At 43.1% G+C, this 18,439-nt stretch overlaps 1 protein-coding gene across 14 annotated transcripts in view; it reads right to left on the reverse strand.

Moving 5' to 3' along the window:
* Window positions 1-207: 207 nt before the first annotated feature.
* Window positions 208-18,439, reverse strand: part of pbrm1 (polybromo 1) — a 123,099-nt gene continuing 104,867 nt past the window's right edge. For 9 of the 14 annotated variants that reach the window (XM_072472667.1, XM_072472663.1, XM_072472662.1 and 6 more), the window contains 4 exons: window positions 15,231-15,368; window positions 12,242-12,321; window positions 8,291-8,519; window positions 208-756 (listed from right to left, as the gene is read on the reverse strand). In XM_072472667.1, coding sequence (XP_072328768.1) covers window positions 590-756; window positions 8,291-8,519; window positions 12,242-12,321; window positions 15,231-15,368 — 614 coding nt within the window. In that variant the 3' untranslated portion in view covers window positions 208-589. The other 5 variants (XM_072472673.1, XM_072472676.1, XM_072472664.1 and 2 more) reach the window with 4 other exon arrangements.

Consider the following 18,439-nt stretch of genomic DNA (forward strand, 5'->3'; position numbering starts at 1 on the left):
TATATGTGTGTTATAGGTTAACTGGTATCAATTATGTAATTGAATGTTCACAAATATCCTATAGGCTTCCAATATTGTTCAACAGCTAACAAAGTCATGGGAAGCGCCTGAATTGAGGACCAAGCTAGATCAGTTCCATGTGGATAAAATCATAAGATGTGATAGAAGTATTTTACAGTTAGAAAAATCAGACCCACACACAAGTGCTGCTTGGACATACTTTACTTTTTATTAATGTAAAATGATCAAATTAGACTCATTATAACTCAAGTGTATTGAGCAAGCATACTTATCTTCCCAAGTACCAGTGAAAAAATTAAACTGAATTCTATACAGGGGATAGAATCAGTGCAAAAATATAATAATGTCTCCCATAAGACCATAGCAGAGTCTAACAATAGTAAATTGAAATGTCCAGTGACAGCTTATTTTAAAAAGTCTTTATAAAAACAAATACAATTTGACCATACAAGAAATGCAGTAAAATAAATTGTACTACCATTTCCCCATAGGTACTAAAACACAGTCACACTTTTCACATCACTCTTGCATCATAACAAATGGTGGTGACGTAGCAGGAATTCAGACATTATTCCAGACTGTATGCATGCCGAATATTTAGAGTGTCCCGGAGCATGATGTCACGTAATCGCCACAGTGCATCAACCATGGTTGTATGAGCACCTTTACTCTTTAACCAGTGAGACGGCAACCGACTCTCTTGGTCTTTTGTAAGATGAACATCTTGCCTTCTTGCTGTAAAGGAACATAAGGTAATGTGATATATGTAGATGTGTATTTGTTCATTTTACTACCACTTTGAGCAGATGTGGATAAAGGTTGTAAAACCAGGTCATAATATGACCCCTTCATATAAAATTGGAAATTTGAAATAAAAACAGAAAATGCTGGAAATGCTCAGCTACTCACGCAGCATCGGTGGAGAGAAACAAAGTTAACGCTTTAGGTCAATGATGACCCTTGCCTGGAAGGATAGAAATTCTCACATGTGATGGAAGGGCTAGCATTGATCCAAACATTGAGACAGAATTCTCCAGCCTCCCTGTGGCAGGCTTGCCACCGCCGCTGGGATCCTCTGGTCCTGCCGAAGTCGATTTACATTCCTTGCCTGTGCCACCATCTCTCCACAGCTGCTGCCTGCCCTGCTGAGTATTTCCTGTTTGTATTTCATGGCCCCGCCAAAGTCATCCTGGAATTGAAAATGACTAACTTCTGAAATGTATTAAATATCTTCAGGCGGGAACAATAAGACATTTAAAAATCCAATCTATAAAATGCAGTGTGGAGTAGGAATTTTTTTTAGTTTGTTGGATATCAGCTCAAGAGTTGTCAGCCCGGGCAGCACGGTGGCGTAGTGGTTAGCATTGCTGCCTCATAGAATTTACAGTGCAGAAGGAGGCCATTCGGCCCATCGAGTCTGCACCGGCTCTTGGCGGGAGCACCCTACCCAAGGTCCACACCTCCACCCTATCTCCATAACTCAGTAACCCCACCCAACACTAAGGGCAATTTTGGACACTATGGGCAATTTAGCATGGCCAATCCACCTAACCTGCACATCTTTGGACTGTGGGAGGAAACCGGAGCACCCGGAGGAAACCCACGCACACATGGGGAGGATGTGCAGACTCCGCACAGACAGTGACCCAAGCCGGAATCGAACCTGGGACCCTGGAGCTGTGAAGCATTTGTGCTATCCACAATGCTACCGTGCTGCCTCATGGCGTTGAGGTCCCAGGTTCGATCCCGGCTCTGGGTCACTGTCCGTGTGGAGTTTGCACCTTCTCCCCGTGTTTGCATGGGTTTCGTCCCCACAACTCAAAGATCTGCAGGGTAGGTGGATTGGCCTCGATAAATTGCCCCTTAATTGGAAAAAATGAACTCTGAATTTATTTTAAAAAAAGAGTTGTCAGCCATGTTGGGTTTGCCAGAATTTCTACTTTTGAAGGAAGACACACATAAGAACACAAGAAATAGCAGGAGTAGGCCACCAGGCCCTCAAGTCTGCCCTGCCATTCAATACGATCATGACTTATCTATGCCGGCCTCATCTCCCTTTTCTGTGCCTTTCCCCCATAACCCTCTATTCCTCAAATATTTATACACCTCCACATTAAATAGTTCTAATGATCCAGCCTCCACACCCTCCGGGGCAGAGAATTGCAGGTATTCACCAACCTATGCGAGAAGACATTTCTACGCACCTCAGTTTTAAATGACCAGCCCTTTATCTTGTAGCTATGTCCCCCTGTTCGAGACTCTCTCACTAGCGAAAACATCTACCCTGTCAAAGCCCCTCAGGATCTTATATATTTGAATAAGGTAACCTCTCACTTTTCTAAACTCCAAGGAATACAGACCCAAGCTATTTAGTCTTTCTTGATTGGACATCCCTCTCTTCCCAAGAATTAGCCTGGTGAATCTCCATTATGGGGCAAGTTCTGTGAAACCACATTTTTCTCTCAATTTCTCAAGGATTTGTTTTAGCAACCTAAAATAATTTTTAAATTTATAATATAACTGGAACATTGCGGGGGGACGGGGACAGGACATTGTAACACCATTTTTGCTATTCTCCACACCAGCATAGCAACAGGACGGCCCCTAAAGCGTGATTTGCCGCCATTCAGTGAGGTCATGGCTGATTGGTGACCTAACCCCATATACCCACTTTTCCCCAAATTGCTTAATAGCTTTGATTGACAAAAATCTATAAATCTCAGCTTTAAAATTAACAGGTCGGGGACTTCCGTTGGTGGCATGTAAAGAGCAGTCGCACACGAAGTGGCTCCCGCCAGAGTACCTTGATTTTGGCCCTTTTTGCCCGGTTTTTGGGGGTGAGTTGGGTTGGAACTTTATTAGTTCGATGGGATAGGATTCCCACGTAAAAGGAATGCCCAAAAGACGAGGCAGCAGACAGGCAAAGGATCTTCATCAGACTCAGAAACCTCTCGAGCCTCGTCTGCCAAGAAGATGGCGAATGCTCTTACTGTAACTTTGGCCACGCCGCTGATGGCCGACATGCTCACAGGCATCTTGGCAGTAGACTTAGGAAGTTGCAGCAGGCTGTTTCTGAGGACCACGACAGAACAGTGGAAGAGACCCTGGTCCCTATTCCTGCAGCCTTGGCAACAATGTATCAGACGGTAATGGCTCAAGGCACAGTGATACAGGGTATGGAAGTGGCCCTCTCGAGTCTCGAGACAATGACCACATTGCCTCCCTGGAAGTGGAGATGGCACGGGGATAATAAGGCGCTCAGGGGCCAAGATGGACAATCTATAGAATCGAACTAGAGGGCTGAACCTGAGAATCATTGGGCTGCTGGAGGGTTTGGAGTGCAGAAATCCTACAGAATACATATCACAGATGTTTGAGAAGATGGTGGGGGAGGGTGGAATAACATTTTCTCCCAAGCTGGATCGGGCCCACCAATCGCTCAGGCAAAAGCCTCGTTTGGGTGAACCACCACAGGCGATCATTGTGCCCTTCCATAGCTACCAGGAGAAGGAATAAGCCCTGCAGTGGGCAAAGGACCAACAGAACTATAAATGGGAGGGCCATGCCATTAGACTCTACCAGGATGTAGGAGCAGAATTGGCAAAGTGGTGCGTGGAGTTCAACAAGGCCAAGGCTGCATTGTACAGAAGCAAGGTTTGATTTGGTGTGATTACGCCTTCGCGTGACTCACCGCCAGTCTATTATTTTGATGCGTTGGTGAATAAGCATGGACTGGGGTTGAGCTAATTGTACTTATTGTGAGATCACTGTATGAGGGGGAATGCATGTGATTTTTGAGATTTACTGGAGTTTTCTCTGGGTTAGCTTGGAGTTTGAATTTGTCCTTTTTCTTGTTGGCTTTATGGGATGGGTATTGTTCTTTCTTTGACTATTAAAGATGGACGAGTGTGAGGTGCTGGATGATGTTATGGTTATTTGTTCTGTTTTTACCCTGAGCGTGGGCTGCCCTGCTAGCTAACAGGTGTGGAGTGGTGGGGATAACTGCAACTCATTACATTTGGGGAGTTTTAATGATAAGCTTTGGAGTTTTTTCCCGTTTTGTTTGTGGTTAGGGGTGGGGGGGGGTAATTTTATTGTTTGATAATCAATTTTTTTATTTAAAATCAAAAAAAAAAAATTAACAAGTCATCTACCATCAATTTACAAAAGAGAATTCCAAACTTCTACCATCATGCCTGTAGAAATGTTTCCTAATTTCACTACTGAAAGGTCTATCTCTATTTTTGAAATAGCTCCCCTGGTCTAAGACCCCATATCCAGTGGAGATAGTTTCTCTCTATATATGCTATCTGCTTTCCTTGATATCCTGAAAACTTTGATCAATCCACTGATCAATTTACTAATTTCCAGGGAATGCAACCCTAGTTGCACAATCTCAGACTAAAGGGACGATCCTTTAAAACAGAGATGAGGAGGAATTTCTTCAGCCAGAGGGTGGTGAATCTGTGGAACTCTTTGTCGCAGAAGGCTGTGGAGGCCAAACCACTGAGTGTGTTTAAGACAGAGATAGATAGGTTCTTGATTAATAAGGGCTTCAAAGATTCTGGGGAAAAGGCAGGAGAATGGGGATGAGAAAAATATCAGCCACTAATTTGCCAGGGGGATGGGAACCGATGTAGGAAGTCAGTGGGGACAGAAACAAAAGGCAGGAAGGGAGAGTGTGTAAAGCATGACCAGAGAAAGCAGGGCAGAGAGCAAGGAAGGTCTACATTAAACTGCATTTATTTCAATGCAAGGGGCCTGACGGGCAAAGCGGATGAACTCAGGGCATGGACGGGCACATGGGACTGGGATATTATAGCTATGACTGAAACATGGCTAAGGGAGGGGCAGGACTGGCAGCTCAATGTTCCGGGCTACAGATGCTATAGAAAGGATAGAACAGGAGGTAAGAGAGGAGGGGGAGTGGCGTTTTTGATTAGGGAAAACATCACGGCAGTACTTAGAGGGGATATATCCGAGGGTTCGCCCACTGAGTCTATATGGGTGGAACTGAAAAAGAAGAAGGGAGAGATCACCTTGGTAGGACTGTACTACAGGCCCCCAAATAGTCAGCGGGAAATTGAGGAGCAAATATGTAAGGAGATTACAGATAGCTGCAAGAATAATAGGGTGGTAGTAGTAGGGGACTTTAACTTTCCCAACATTGACTGGGACAGCCATAGCATTAGGGGCTTGGATGGAGGGAAATTTGTTGAGTGTATTCAGGAGGAATTTCTCATTCAGTATGTGGATGGACCGACTAGAGAGGGGGCAAAACTTGACCTCGTCTTGGGAAATAAGGAAGGGCAAGTGATAGAAGTGCTAGTGAGGGATCACTTTGGGACAAGTGACCATAATTCCATTAGTTTTAAGATAGCTATGGAGAATGATAGGTCTGGCCCAAGAGTTAAAATTCTTAATTGGGGCAAGGCCAATTTTGATGGTATCAGACAGGAACTTGCAGAGGTAGATTGGGGGAGACTATTGGCAGACAAAGGGACGGCTGGTAAATGGGAGGCTTTTAAAAATGTGTTAACCAGGGTGCAGGGTAAGCACATTCCCTTTAGAGTGAAGGGCAAGGCTGGTAGAAGTAGGGAACCCTGGATGACTCGAGATATTGAGACTCTGGTCAAAAAGAAGAAGGAGGCATATGACGTACATAAGCAACTGGGATCAAGTAGATCCCTTGAAGAGTATAGAGATTGTCGAAATAGAGTTAAGAGGGAAATCAGGAGGGCAAAAAGGGGACATGAAATTGCTTTGGCAAATAATGCAAGGGAGAATCCAAAGAGATTCTACAGATACATAAAGGGGAAAAGAGTAACTAGGGACAGAGTAGGGCCTCTTAAGGATCAACAAGGGCATTTATGTGCAGAGCCACAAGAGTTGGGTGAGATCCTGAATGAATATTTCTCATCGGTATTCACGGTGGAGAAAGGCATGGATGTCAGGAAACTAAGGGAAATAAATAGTGATGTCTTGAGAAGTGTGCATATTACAGAGGAGGAGGTGCTGGAAGTCTTAAAGCGCATCAAGGTAGATAAATCCCCGGGACCTGATGAAATGTATCCCAGGATGTTGTGGGAGGCTAGGGAGGAAATTGCGGGTCCCCTAACCGAGATATTTGAATCATCGGCAGCCACAGGTGAGGTGCCTGAAGATTGGAGAGTGGCGAATGTTGTGCCCTTGTTTAAGAAGGGCAGCAGGGAAAAGCCTGGGAACTACAGACCGGTGAGCCTAACGTCTGTAGTAGGTAAGTTGCTAGAAGGTATTCTGAGAGACAGGATCTACAAGCATTTAGAGAGGCAAGGACTGATTCGGGGCAGTCAGCATGGCTTTGTGCGTGGAAAATCATGTCTCACAAATTTGATTGAGTTTTTTGAGGGAGTGACCAAGAAGGTAGATGAGGGTAGTGCAGTAGACGTTGTCTACATGGACTTTAGCAAAGCCTTTGACAAGGTACCGCATGGTAGGTTGTTGCAGAAGGTTAAAGCTCACGGGATCCAGGGTGAGGTTGCCAATTGGATTCAAAATTGGCTGGACGACAGAAGGCAGAGGGTGGTTGTAGAGGGTTGTTTTTCAAACTGGAGGCCTGTGACCAGTGGTGTGCCTCAGGGATCGGTGCTGGGTCCACTGTTATTTGTGATTTATATTAATGATTTGGATGAGAATTTAGGAGGCATGGTTAGTAAGTTTGCAGATGACACCAAGATTGGTGGCATAGTGGATAGTGAAGAAGGTTATCTAGGATTGCAACGGGATCTTGATCAATTAGGCCAATGGGCCGACGAATGGCAGATGGAGTTTAATTTAGATAAATGTGAGGTGATGCATTTTGGCAGATCGAATCAGGCCAGGACCTACTCAGTTAATGGTATGGCGTTGGGGAGAGTTATAGAACAAAGAGATCTAGGAGTACAGGTTCATAGCTCCTTGAAGGTGGAGTCGCAGGTGGACAGGGTGGTGAAGAAGGCATTCGGCATGCTTGGTTTCATTGGTCAGAACATTGAATATAGGAGTTGGGACGTCTTGTTGAAGTTGTACAAGACATTGGTACGGCCACACTTGGAATACTGTGTGCAGTTCTGGTCACCCTATTATAGAAAGGATATTATTAAACTAGAAAGAGTGCAGAAAAGATTTACTAGGATGTTGCCGGGACTTGATGGTTTGAGTTATAAGGAGAGGCTGGATAGACTGGGACTTTTTTCCCTGGAGCGTAGGAGGCTTAGGGGTGATCTTATAGAGGTCTATAAAATAATGAGGGGCATAGATAAGGTAGATAGTCAACATCTTTTCCCAAAGGTAGGGGAGTCTAAAACTAGAGGGCATAGGTTTAAGGTGAGAGGGGAGAGATTCAGAAGGGCCCAGAGGGGCAATTTCTTCACTCAGAGGGTAGTGAGTGTCTGGAATGGGCTGCCAGAGGTAGTAGTAGAAGCGGGTACAATTGTGTCTTTCAAAAAGCATTTAGATGGTTACATGGGTAAGATGGGTATAGAGGGTTATGGGCCAAGTGCGGGCAACTGGGACTAGCTTAATGGTAAAAAACTGGGCGGCATGGACTGGTTGGGCCGAAGGGCCTGTTTCCATGCTGTAAACTTCTATGATTCTATGATTCTATGATTGAATGGCGGAGCAGACGCGATGGGCCGAGTAGCCTTAATTCTGCTCCTATGTCTTCTGGTCTTATAGTTTGTGTAGTGTCTCCTTGTGATTTAAAACGTGAAGTGCCGACATCATTCTGTGCAGCACTCTCTCAAAGACCAATATATCATTTCTAAGGTGTGGTGCCTAGAAGTGCTTGCAGTACTTCAGGTGTGGTATAACCAGGACTTTGATCGGCAGAGCATGACTTCTATTCCTCTACATATAAAGGGCTAATATTCCATTAGTCTTTTGAATTACTCTATTTACCTATTCATGACATTTTAATGATGTGCATATCTAAACCAAGTCACTTTGAACCTCCAATGTTTCTAGGTTTTCACCATTTAGAAAGTATTCCTGTTCTATCCTCTATAGGTAGATGACTTCACATTTACCTACACGGAAATCCATTTGCTACAGTTTTTCCCAATTAAAACTGTGCAAATGATGAAACTTTAAGAAAAACTTAGAATAGATACATTGCTGACCAGCACATATCATTATTTCACGTCAGCTGCTGAAACATCTCAAGCAACATAGCTTGTACTTTGTTTGTAAAAGCTGCTACTAATTATTGATGTCCATTATACATTTATTAATTACTTGCATTGTATTTTACCTGAAAGGGACTGGTCCCACTTGCTGACAGTGGTGGAGTCGGCACTGAGCCCCTCAATATATCTCAGGTAAGCTTCTGAGTGCAGTAACCGCTGAGTCTTTGGTGGAGGAGCTACAAACATCGGTGTTGATGGCTGTTGCTGGATAACCTGTTGAGCGGCGACTTGTTGTGTAGGATACGGAGGTGGAGCCTGCTGACCCTGAGGTCCAAGATTAGGATGAATACCAATCTAAAACAGTCATTGTTGTAAATATTAAGATATTAACATAAGAACATAAGAACTAGGAGCAGGAGTAGGCCATCTGGCCCCTCGAGCCTGCTCCACCATTCAATGAGATCATGGCTGATCTTTTGTGGACTCAGCTCCACTTTCCGGCCCGAACACCATAACCCGTAATCCCTTTATTCTTCAAAAAACTATCTATCTTTATCTTAAAAACATTTAATGAAGGAGCCTCTACTGCTTCACTGGGCAAGGAATTCCATAGATTCACAACCCTTTCGGTGAAGAAGTTCCTCCTACACTCAGTCCTAAATCTACTTCCCCGTATTTTGAGGCTATGCCCCCTAGTTCTGCTTTCACCCGCCAGTGGAAACAACCTGCCCGCATATATCCTATCTATTCCCTTCATAATTTTATATGTTTCTATAAGATCCCCTCATCCTTCTAAATTCCAACGAGTACAGTCCCAGTCTACTCAACCTCTCCTCGTAATCCAACCCCTTCAACTCTGGGATTAACCTAGTAAATCTCCTCTGCACACCCTCCAGTGCCAGTACGTCCTTTCTCAAGTAAGGAGACCAAAACTGAACACAATACTCCAGGTGTGGCCTCACTAACACCTTATACAATTGCAGCATAACCTCCCTAGTCTTAAACTCCATCCCTCTAGCAATGAAGGGCAACATTCCATTTGCCTTCTTAATCACCTCTAGCACCTGTAAACCAACTTTTTGCAGCTCATGTCTCTCTGCGCAGCAACATGTTTTAATATTTTATCATTTAAATAATAATCCCTTTTGCTGTTATTCCTACCAAAATGGATAACCTCACATTTGTCAACATTGTATTCCATCTGCCAGACCCTAGCCCATTCACTTAGCCTATCCAAATCCCTCTGCAGACTTCCAGTATCCTCTGCACTTTTTGCTTTAACACTCATCTTAGTGTCATCTGCAAACTTGGACACATTGCCCTTGGTCCCCAATTCCAAATCATCTCTGTAAATTGTGAACAATTGTGGGCCCAACACGGATCCCTGAGGGACACCACCAGCTACAGATTGCCAACCAGAGAAACACCCATTAATCCCCACTTTTTGCTTTCTATTAATTAACCAATCCTCTATCCATGCTACTACTTTCACCTTAATGCCATGCATCTTTATCTTATGTAGCAACCTTTTGTGTGGCACCTTGTCCAAGGCTTTCTGGAAATCCAGATATACCACATCCATTGGCTCCCCGTTACCTACCGCACTGGTAATGTCCTCAACAAATTCCACTAAATTAGTTAGGCACGACCTGCCCTTTATGAACCCATGCTGCGTCTGCCCAATGGGACAATTTCCATCCAAATGCCTCGCTATTTCTTCCTTGATGATAGATTCCAGCATCTTCCCTACTACCGAAGTTAAGCTCACTGGCCTATAATTACCCGCTTTCTGCCTACCTCCTTTTTTAAACAGTGGTGTCACGTTTGCTAATTTCCAATCCGCCGGGACCACCCCAAAATCTAGTGAATTTTGGTAAATTATCACTAGTGCATTTGCAATTTCCCTAGCCATCTCTTTTAGCACTCTGGGATGCATTCCATCAGGGCCAGGAGACTTGTCTACCTTTAGCCCCATTAGCTTGCCCATCACTACCTCCTTAGTGATAACAATCCTCTCAAGGTCCTCACCTGTCATAGCCTCATTTCCATCAGTCACTGGCATGTTATTTGTGTCTTCCACTGTGAAGACCGACCCAAAAAACCTGTTCAGTTCCTCAGCCGTTTCCTCATCTCCCATTATTATATCTCCCTTCTCATCCTCTAAAGGACCAATATTTACCGTAGCCACTCTTTTTTTGTTTTATATATTTGTAGAAACTTTTACAATCTGTTTTTATATTCTGAGCAAGTTTACTCTCATAATCTCTTTATAGCTTTTTTAGTAGCTTTCTGTTGCCCCCTAAAGATTTCCCAGTCCTCTAGTCTCCCACTAATCTTTGCTACTTTGTATGCTTTTTCCTTCAATTCGGTACTCTCCCTTATTTCCTTAGATATCCACGGTCGATTTTCCCTCTTTCTACCGTCCTTCCTTTTTGTTGGTATAATCCTTTGCTAAGCACTGTGAAAAATCACTTGGAAGGTTCTCCACTGTTCCTCAACTGTTTCACCATAAAATCTTTGCTCCCAGTCTACCTTAGCTAGTTCTTCTCTCATCCCATTGTAATCTCCTTTGTTGAAGCACAAAACACTAGTGTTTGATTTTACCTTCTCACCCTCCATCTGTATTTTAAATTCCACCATATTGTGATCGCTCCTTCCGAGAGGATCCCTAACTATGAGATCCTGAATCAATCCTGTCTCATTACATGGGGCCAGATCTAGGACCGCTTGTTCCCTCGTAAGTTCCATTACATACTGTTCTAGGAAACTATCGCGGATACATTCTATAAACTCCTCCTCAAGGCTGCCTTTACCGACCTGGTTAAACCAATCGACATGTAGATTAAAATCCCCCATGATAACTGCTGTACCATTTCTACATGCATCCGTTATTTCTTTGTTTATTGCCTGCCCCACCATAATGTTACTATTTAGTGGCCTATAGACTACTCCTATCAGTGACTTTTTCGCCTTACTATTCCTGATTTCTACCCAAATGGATTCAACCTTATCCTCCATAGCACCGATGTCATCCCTTACTATTGCTCGGATGTCATCCTTAAATAACAGAGCTACACAACCTCCCTTATCATCCACTCTGTCCTTCCGAATAGTTTGATACCCGTGGATATTTAACTCCCAGTCGTGACCATCTTTTAACCATGTTTCAGTAATGGCCACTAAATCATAGTCATTCACGATGATTTGCACCATCAACTCATTTACCTTATTCCGAATACTACGAGCATTCAGGTAAAGTACACTTATGTTGGCTTTTTTTACCTCTGTTCTGAATCTTCACACCTCGATCAGTAACCTCGCCTAAGTTATATTTCCTCGTAACTTTTCTCCTAATTTTCCTTGTCGTTGAACCCATATCTTCATGTAACAACCTGCCGCGTCGCTTACCATTAATGCTTTTACTTCCCGTTTTATTCCTTTTAGTATTACTGGTCTTATTCACTGAGCTCCCCTCAGTCACTGTACCTTGTACTGTCACCCTTTTTGATTTTTGACTATGGCTTCTCTGCCTTACACTTTCCCCCTTACTGCCTTTTGTTTCTGTCCCTGTTTTACTACCTTCCAACTTCCTGCATCGGTTCCCATCCCACTGCCACATTAGTTTAAACTCTCCCGAACAGTTCTAGCAAACAACCCCCCTAGGACATCGGTTCCAGTCCTGCCCAGGTGCAGACCGTCCGATTTGTACTGGTCCCACCTACCCCAGAACCGGTTCCAATGCCCCAGGAATTTGAATCCCTCCTTCTTGCCCCATCTCTCGAGCCACGCATTCATCATATCTATCATGACATTCCTACTCTGACTAGCTCGTGGCACTGGTAGCAATCCTGAGATTACTACCTTTGACGTCCTTACTTTTCGTTTTGAGCTGTAAGATACTTAAAATTACCGTTTTGAGCGTTCAATGGTCGAAGTGAAATGAAATGAAATGAAAATCTGTAGTGCATTTTTAAATAAACAGGACTGATTTACTCATGCCTAGTATTTGAAGGCTATTATATTTAATATCGGTAAATCTATGTTTGGAAAGTACCCAATCAAATAGCTTGTTTTACCTGCTGACCATATGGGGTTCCTGTAGTGGTCACAGTCGGTGATCCTCCCACCATGGTGGTCACACTCTGACCTATGACACCTGCAGTTTCAATGGAATACATTTCAGGGAATTATAACCATTTAAATGAAATTTAATTCATACCGAACCAAAGATTCACTGCACTTGTTGTATTTTGATACTATTATCTGAAGACAAAAGTAGTTATTTTAAATTAACTGTGCTGAAAAACAATTTTTAACCGGCTTTTGATCTAGGCTAGCCTGTTGAAAACAAATAGCAAACATGGTCTGTATTTGACAATAACTCCTTTCTACAGAAGGAATGGGAGAGGCCATTAAGCCATTTGAGCCTGCTCCCACAATAAAATCACAACTGATCGACTTCAACTCCACTTTCCCATCCTATCCCCAAATCCCTTGGTTGTTCAAAAGTCTATCAATCTCAGTATTGAATATATTCAACAATTTAATAAGCACAGCATTCTGAGGTGGAGAATTCCAAAGAATACACAACTCGAGAGTGAAAGGATTTTTCCCTGCACCAGTCATAAATTGCCAACCTCTTGTCCTGAGACCGTGACCCTTAGTTCTAGATTCTCCTATCATCGGAAATTATCTCTCAATTTTGTTGCATTTTAATCAAGAAAACAATTAATCAGTGGTGAAGTCTGTTGAGAAGTTCCACACCCTTCAATTATTAAGTTTTCAATCTTTGCTGAGCGGCCTTGTGATTCTCCACAGGGAAGAACGGAAAAAGTTGAAGGGAATTATTCCCAAATTCATGGCTGCTAGTCTAAAGCAATATTTGTGAAAGTAGGTTGTCCTCTGTCCCTCAGATACTGTATAACCCATTTAAAAACCAGTGAGAAAATACAGACTTTGTACACTTTCCAATGTGGAAAATAATAAAATGCACCTGCGATGTCACATCTAATAGGTAGCCTTAGCCTATAGGCTGTAACATGAAGCTATTTTATATTCTATAGATATGCAGGCAAAATAGAATCTTTAAAAATTTACAAAATAAAATAACACAATTCAGACTGAGTGTAACAATTAAATTGTGCAAAACTTGAGTTGCATCGAATATTCACCTCAACATTTTTCAGTAAAGTTGCATTTTTTGTGTCACCTTTAATGCTTTTCTGCTAAAATGATGCACCATACTCAATGACAGCATCAAGAAAGCCAACAGATGCGATTCACCCGTAAGATTTATATGTCCGCTTTCGGGCGTGTTTAGCGGGGTGTTTCTCGGTGGCTGCTGCACTGCGAAACACCTCGCTATTTGACCTTGGGGAGTTTTTCTCCGCCGAGGCCACACTTAGAGGGATTTCCTGCTCGCCCATAGGGAAAGCTCCTCACAGATTGGGGCACTATTTTGGAAGGCTGCCCCAATCTCCCCCCACCCTCACTTCACCCCACCCACCCATCTCAACCTTGGGGAGGCCCCTGGGAACACTCCGTCACTCCCCCCCTCCTCAGTAAGGCCCCCCCGGGCCTGATCCCTGGCATTGTCAACCTGCCCCTGGGCACTGCCAGTCAGCCTGGCAGTGGCACCTGGGCACCCTTAACCAACTGGATGTCACTAATGGCCTGGGACACCCCCCCAGGTGTCATTATGCCTGGTCCACGTTTGCCTGGCGAGGTCTCCCAGGCGCGGCAGGTTTGAGTCTTGGGCGCCGGGTGAATTTGTCGAACATACATTTAAATGAGCCGTAAAGTAAACAGCAAGATGTTGTCAGGTAGTTTCAGTATCAGCAGGCCACTGTTGTGACCAAACCTGTTTAAGTACCAGGCAATGATCATCTCCAACAAGAGAGAATCTAACCAACGCCCCATGATATTCAATGACATTACCATCACTGAATCACCCACTATCAACATCCGGAGATTCCTATTGACCAGCAACTTAACTGGACTAGCCACATGAATACTGTGGCTATGAGAGAAGGTCAGAGGCAAGTATCCACAGCAAGTAACTTATGACTTGTCAAAGCTCGTCTACCATTAACAAGGCACTAAATTGGGAATGTGATGGAATACATTCCACTTGCCTGGATAAGTGCAGCTCCAACAACACTTAAGAAGCTCAACACCATCCAGGACAAAGCAGCCCGCTTGAATGGCATCCCTTTTACAAACATTCACTGTCTCCACCACAGACCAATAGTGGCATCAGTGTGTACCATCTAAAGATGCACTGCAAGAACTCATCAAGGCTCCTTCGGCAGCATCTTCCAAACCCACGACCACTACCATCTAGAAGGACAAGGACAGCAGATACATGGGAACTCCACCATCTGGAAGCTCCCCTCCGCATCACTCATCATCCTGACTTAGAAATATATCACTGTTCTTCGCTGTTGCTGGGTCAATATCCTGGAACTCCCTCCGTAACAGCACTGTGGATGTACCTACACCACAAGGACTGCAGCAGTTCAAGAAGGCAGTTAACCACCACCTTCTTCACGGCAATTAGGTATGGGCAATAATCACTGGCCTAAATTAATTAACTCCCCCACCCTCTGCCTTTGATGTCCTGTACCCAGGAAATTAATCATCGACTCTCATCCTTTAGCACCTCTCTTTGTTTGCTCTTTAAAGTCACAGGGCTGCAAACCTCAATGTACCTGGGGTACAAATCATAGTTATCAATTGATTTCTTAAAGAAATTAAACTATTCGGAAGTTTTAAAATTCTTTCAACCGAACGGGTCTGAAAATGACAATTTGATCAAAAAATGCATCAGTACTTTGAAAATAAAAAATATACTAAGACATTAGTACAAATTATTCATTAACGGCAGGCCCAAGATAGTTAATACCTTTTGCCCCAACTTCGGAAATAAAAATTTCAGTGAAAGGCATAATCATAACTATTTTCGCAGTCATCTCTTGTAGAACTGTACATAATTAGTATCAATGATTTTTAAAAGCAGGATGAGACATTATAAATAAGATAATGATTTAGCAATGATGTTCTTACCCAATGGTTGAATGCCTGGGGGAAGGTGGGGTAGTGGAGGCACCCCAGAGTGAAGTGGCTGCATGCTGCCCAAGCTGGCCATGCCATCAACTGGGCCTTGTAATGGAGGCATGCCCTGTGGGTAACCACCTATCATGCCTTAAAGGATAACAACAAATTTCAAACATGCATCAAGGATGTCAATAACATGCAACACAGTCTGCATCAATGCTCCCTCTAAATTAATTGTGCAAATGTTGTAAGTAAACCTTTTTCTCTTATATAAATAATTTGTGATCAGAAATATTGGCATGCACCAATAAAGGAAGATAATCCTATTCAATTTATGATTAATTTCTAAAGCCACGAACATGTAAATTTGTTTTCTAATCCAATTGAATACTCAGAGGGAACCTTGGTCTGCATAATGAATCATGCACTACAAATTAATGGATGAGTACTACAACTACTTGAAGGAATGGATATTATTAGTATGTGGCGATGGTAACATGACTAAAAATGAGCATATGCACATTTTACCAAGTATTTGCATGGTAATAAAATGTGTCTGCTCACATCTCTACATAGTCTACTTTGAAAATGTAACGTTCTGACTGAAAAATCGGATTACCTACCTTTGGTAGGGTCTTCTCTATTTTCTGAATATTATCCATCACATACCAAAATCCTGTCATCCAATGAAGGAAAAAACACTGGGATATTGTCCCTTTAACACATTTTCAGTGTTATTAAGGTAAGCCACATGATTCACCCTCTTTCTGCAATCTATAAATTCTGTTGTCCAGTTCTTTTTCACACAATGAAGTAAAGCATGCAAGTATGAAATCAGATCATACAACTTTGTTTAAAGACATGTTCAGATCCGAGGACAGTTGAGAGCCTGGTATGTGGAGGATAACGTCATTCAAAGGAGGAGAGTGCCTACTGAAGGTCGGTGACCTGTATTTTTTCTTGCACAGTTATTTTCCACATACTATAGGATAATTCAAATAACTGTCAGATAAGAATGTCATCTTTTGGTTTAGTCCAGTAACCTGAAATAAGGATTGTCTACCTAATTGTTTATCCTATTCAGCTTGTAAATCTAAACATTAAAGTTTGATTTTAAAAGTTTCCAAGAAGCACTCTTGCTTCTGCCATTCAAACTAACTCTTAATATTTTAGGGTTTAACAATGGCTTTTACCCACAAGTATTGATGTAGGATAATGTTTGCAACTGACTTAACTACCCATCTTTGCTCAAGAGTACATGAAAATTTAAAAACCATTCCGAAGAAGTCATTCAACTTGAAATATTGCTCTCTCTACAGATGCTGCAAGACCTTAGTTTTTCCACAATTTGCTGTTTTTATTTGAGATTTCCAGCATTTGCAATATTTCACTTTTATTTTAATGCACAAACATTTGATTTGTGGAAATGTTTCCTCTTATCAACCAAGCTTTATTAGACAGAGAGAGGGCGCGATCAAACGGCCACGATGCGCCTGAAAAGCAGCACGCCGTGGCACAACGTGGCCGATAGAAGCCGGGAGACCCCGTTCCCGGATATGCCTAGCTTGCAACGCCTTGCGAGATCTAACCCGATCTCGTGAGATGCTGTGATGTGAACCATTGTGGTCGGGATCACGTTTTGGCAAATACGCATATTAGAGTGAGACAGCTAATGTCACTCTAATATTAATATACAGTTTCGCGAGGCACCAAAAACATTGGGATCTATCCCCTTCGCCATGGAGACCTCAGGCAAGCGCAGTTCAGTACTAATCTCCACAAATGGGGACCAGATGGAACGGCAATTGTGGGGTGTCTCCGTGGATATCGGGGGCCCACAGGTGCATGTCCTTTAGGAAGGGTGGTAACCTGGCACTGCTGGTGCCACCTGTGCAACTGGCACTGCCAGCTAGGCACCCTGCCAGTGCTACCTGGCTGCACTAACATCTTCTCTAGGGTAACAAGGTATGGACAATTCCTGGCACTGCCAAGGTGCCCAGGTGGCACTGCCAACTGGCAGGGTCATTGCCAGGGTGCCAGGTTGGCACTGCCAAGATTTTCCACGCAGGGCGATTGGCGTGGGAGTGCCCTGTGGGGCTATTGGGACGGGGGACGGGTTGGAAGAGGGTGATTCTGGGGTTGTGTCAGGGGCGCGCAAGATCAGGACACCATTTAAAAGTGAGGTCCCGATCTCTCCAGCGAGCGGAGCTCCTCAGTGTAGAAAACGGGGTTATGAACGGCCCCACTGAGGCCCTGTATCTGAACCGAGTGACGTTTGATAGCGTTGTGTTCTTGGCACTGCAAGTGCCAGGAAACATGCAGCTAAATGTCCTCGCTCTGGGTCTTTGGTCCCATTTAATTAAAAGCACCCATAAAGACAGATAGCACCATGACACTTTCTACCAAATAACTGCAGTAAGATAATAGGACCCGCAAGTCACATGTTAATACCAACAAAATTAAAAATGGATAACATTCAATCATGCATCAAAAACAAAATGTGGCTTTTTTCCAAGTTAAAACCGGAGGTCAAAGAAAATCATAGTTCCAAAGTCATGCATTAGTTTCTGCACTAGAAGATTCAAATTAGGCTTGATAGCCTAATTTAAAAAAAACTATTTTTCAAAGTTTCTTTCATAATGAAGATGCTTGGTGATGGATCCCCCAACAACATATTGCTGGTCTTCTTTGTTGCTGGGTCAAAGTATTGGATCTCCTTACCCAACATTACTGTGGGAATGCTTCCACCGCAAGGACTGCAGCGATTCAAAAAAAGCTAACAACATCTACTATAGGGCAACAAGGTGTAGACAATAAAAACTGGCCTTGCTGGTGATGTCCCTATACCCAAAATGAATTTAATTCGATTTTCATAGGGAAAACTTGTGCATATTGATAAATATATGACTTGAATTATTGTAAACAATCTAAATAATGAGTTCCGTGCTTACGTATATTATCTGCATTGACATATTTAATCAATGCTATTGCAAAGATTTATAATTTTGTCATTCCTGTACTGTGTTGGGTAAATACAGTGCCATCCCTGAAGGCAGGCTCTTGGCTCCCTATGTACTGATGCTTCATCGTGAGCTATTTTATTTGTCAGTTTTTCAAAAATCAGTGGTAGTTTGCCATTGCCTTCAACTCTCAGGGGCAGAGTGGGGAGGCGGCACGGTGTAACAGAGGTTAGCACTGCTGTCTCACAGTGCTAGGGA

Source organism: Scyliorhinus torazame, chromosome 13 (assembly GCF_047496885.1).
Source record: "Scyliorhinus torazame isolate Kashiwa2021f chromosome 13, sScyTor2.1, whole genome shotgun sequence".
Taxonomy (NCBI): Eukaryota; Metazoa; Chordata; class Chondrichthyes; order Carcharhiniformes; family Scyliorhinidae; genus Scyliorhinus; species Scyliorhinus torazame.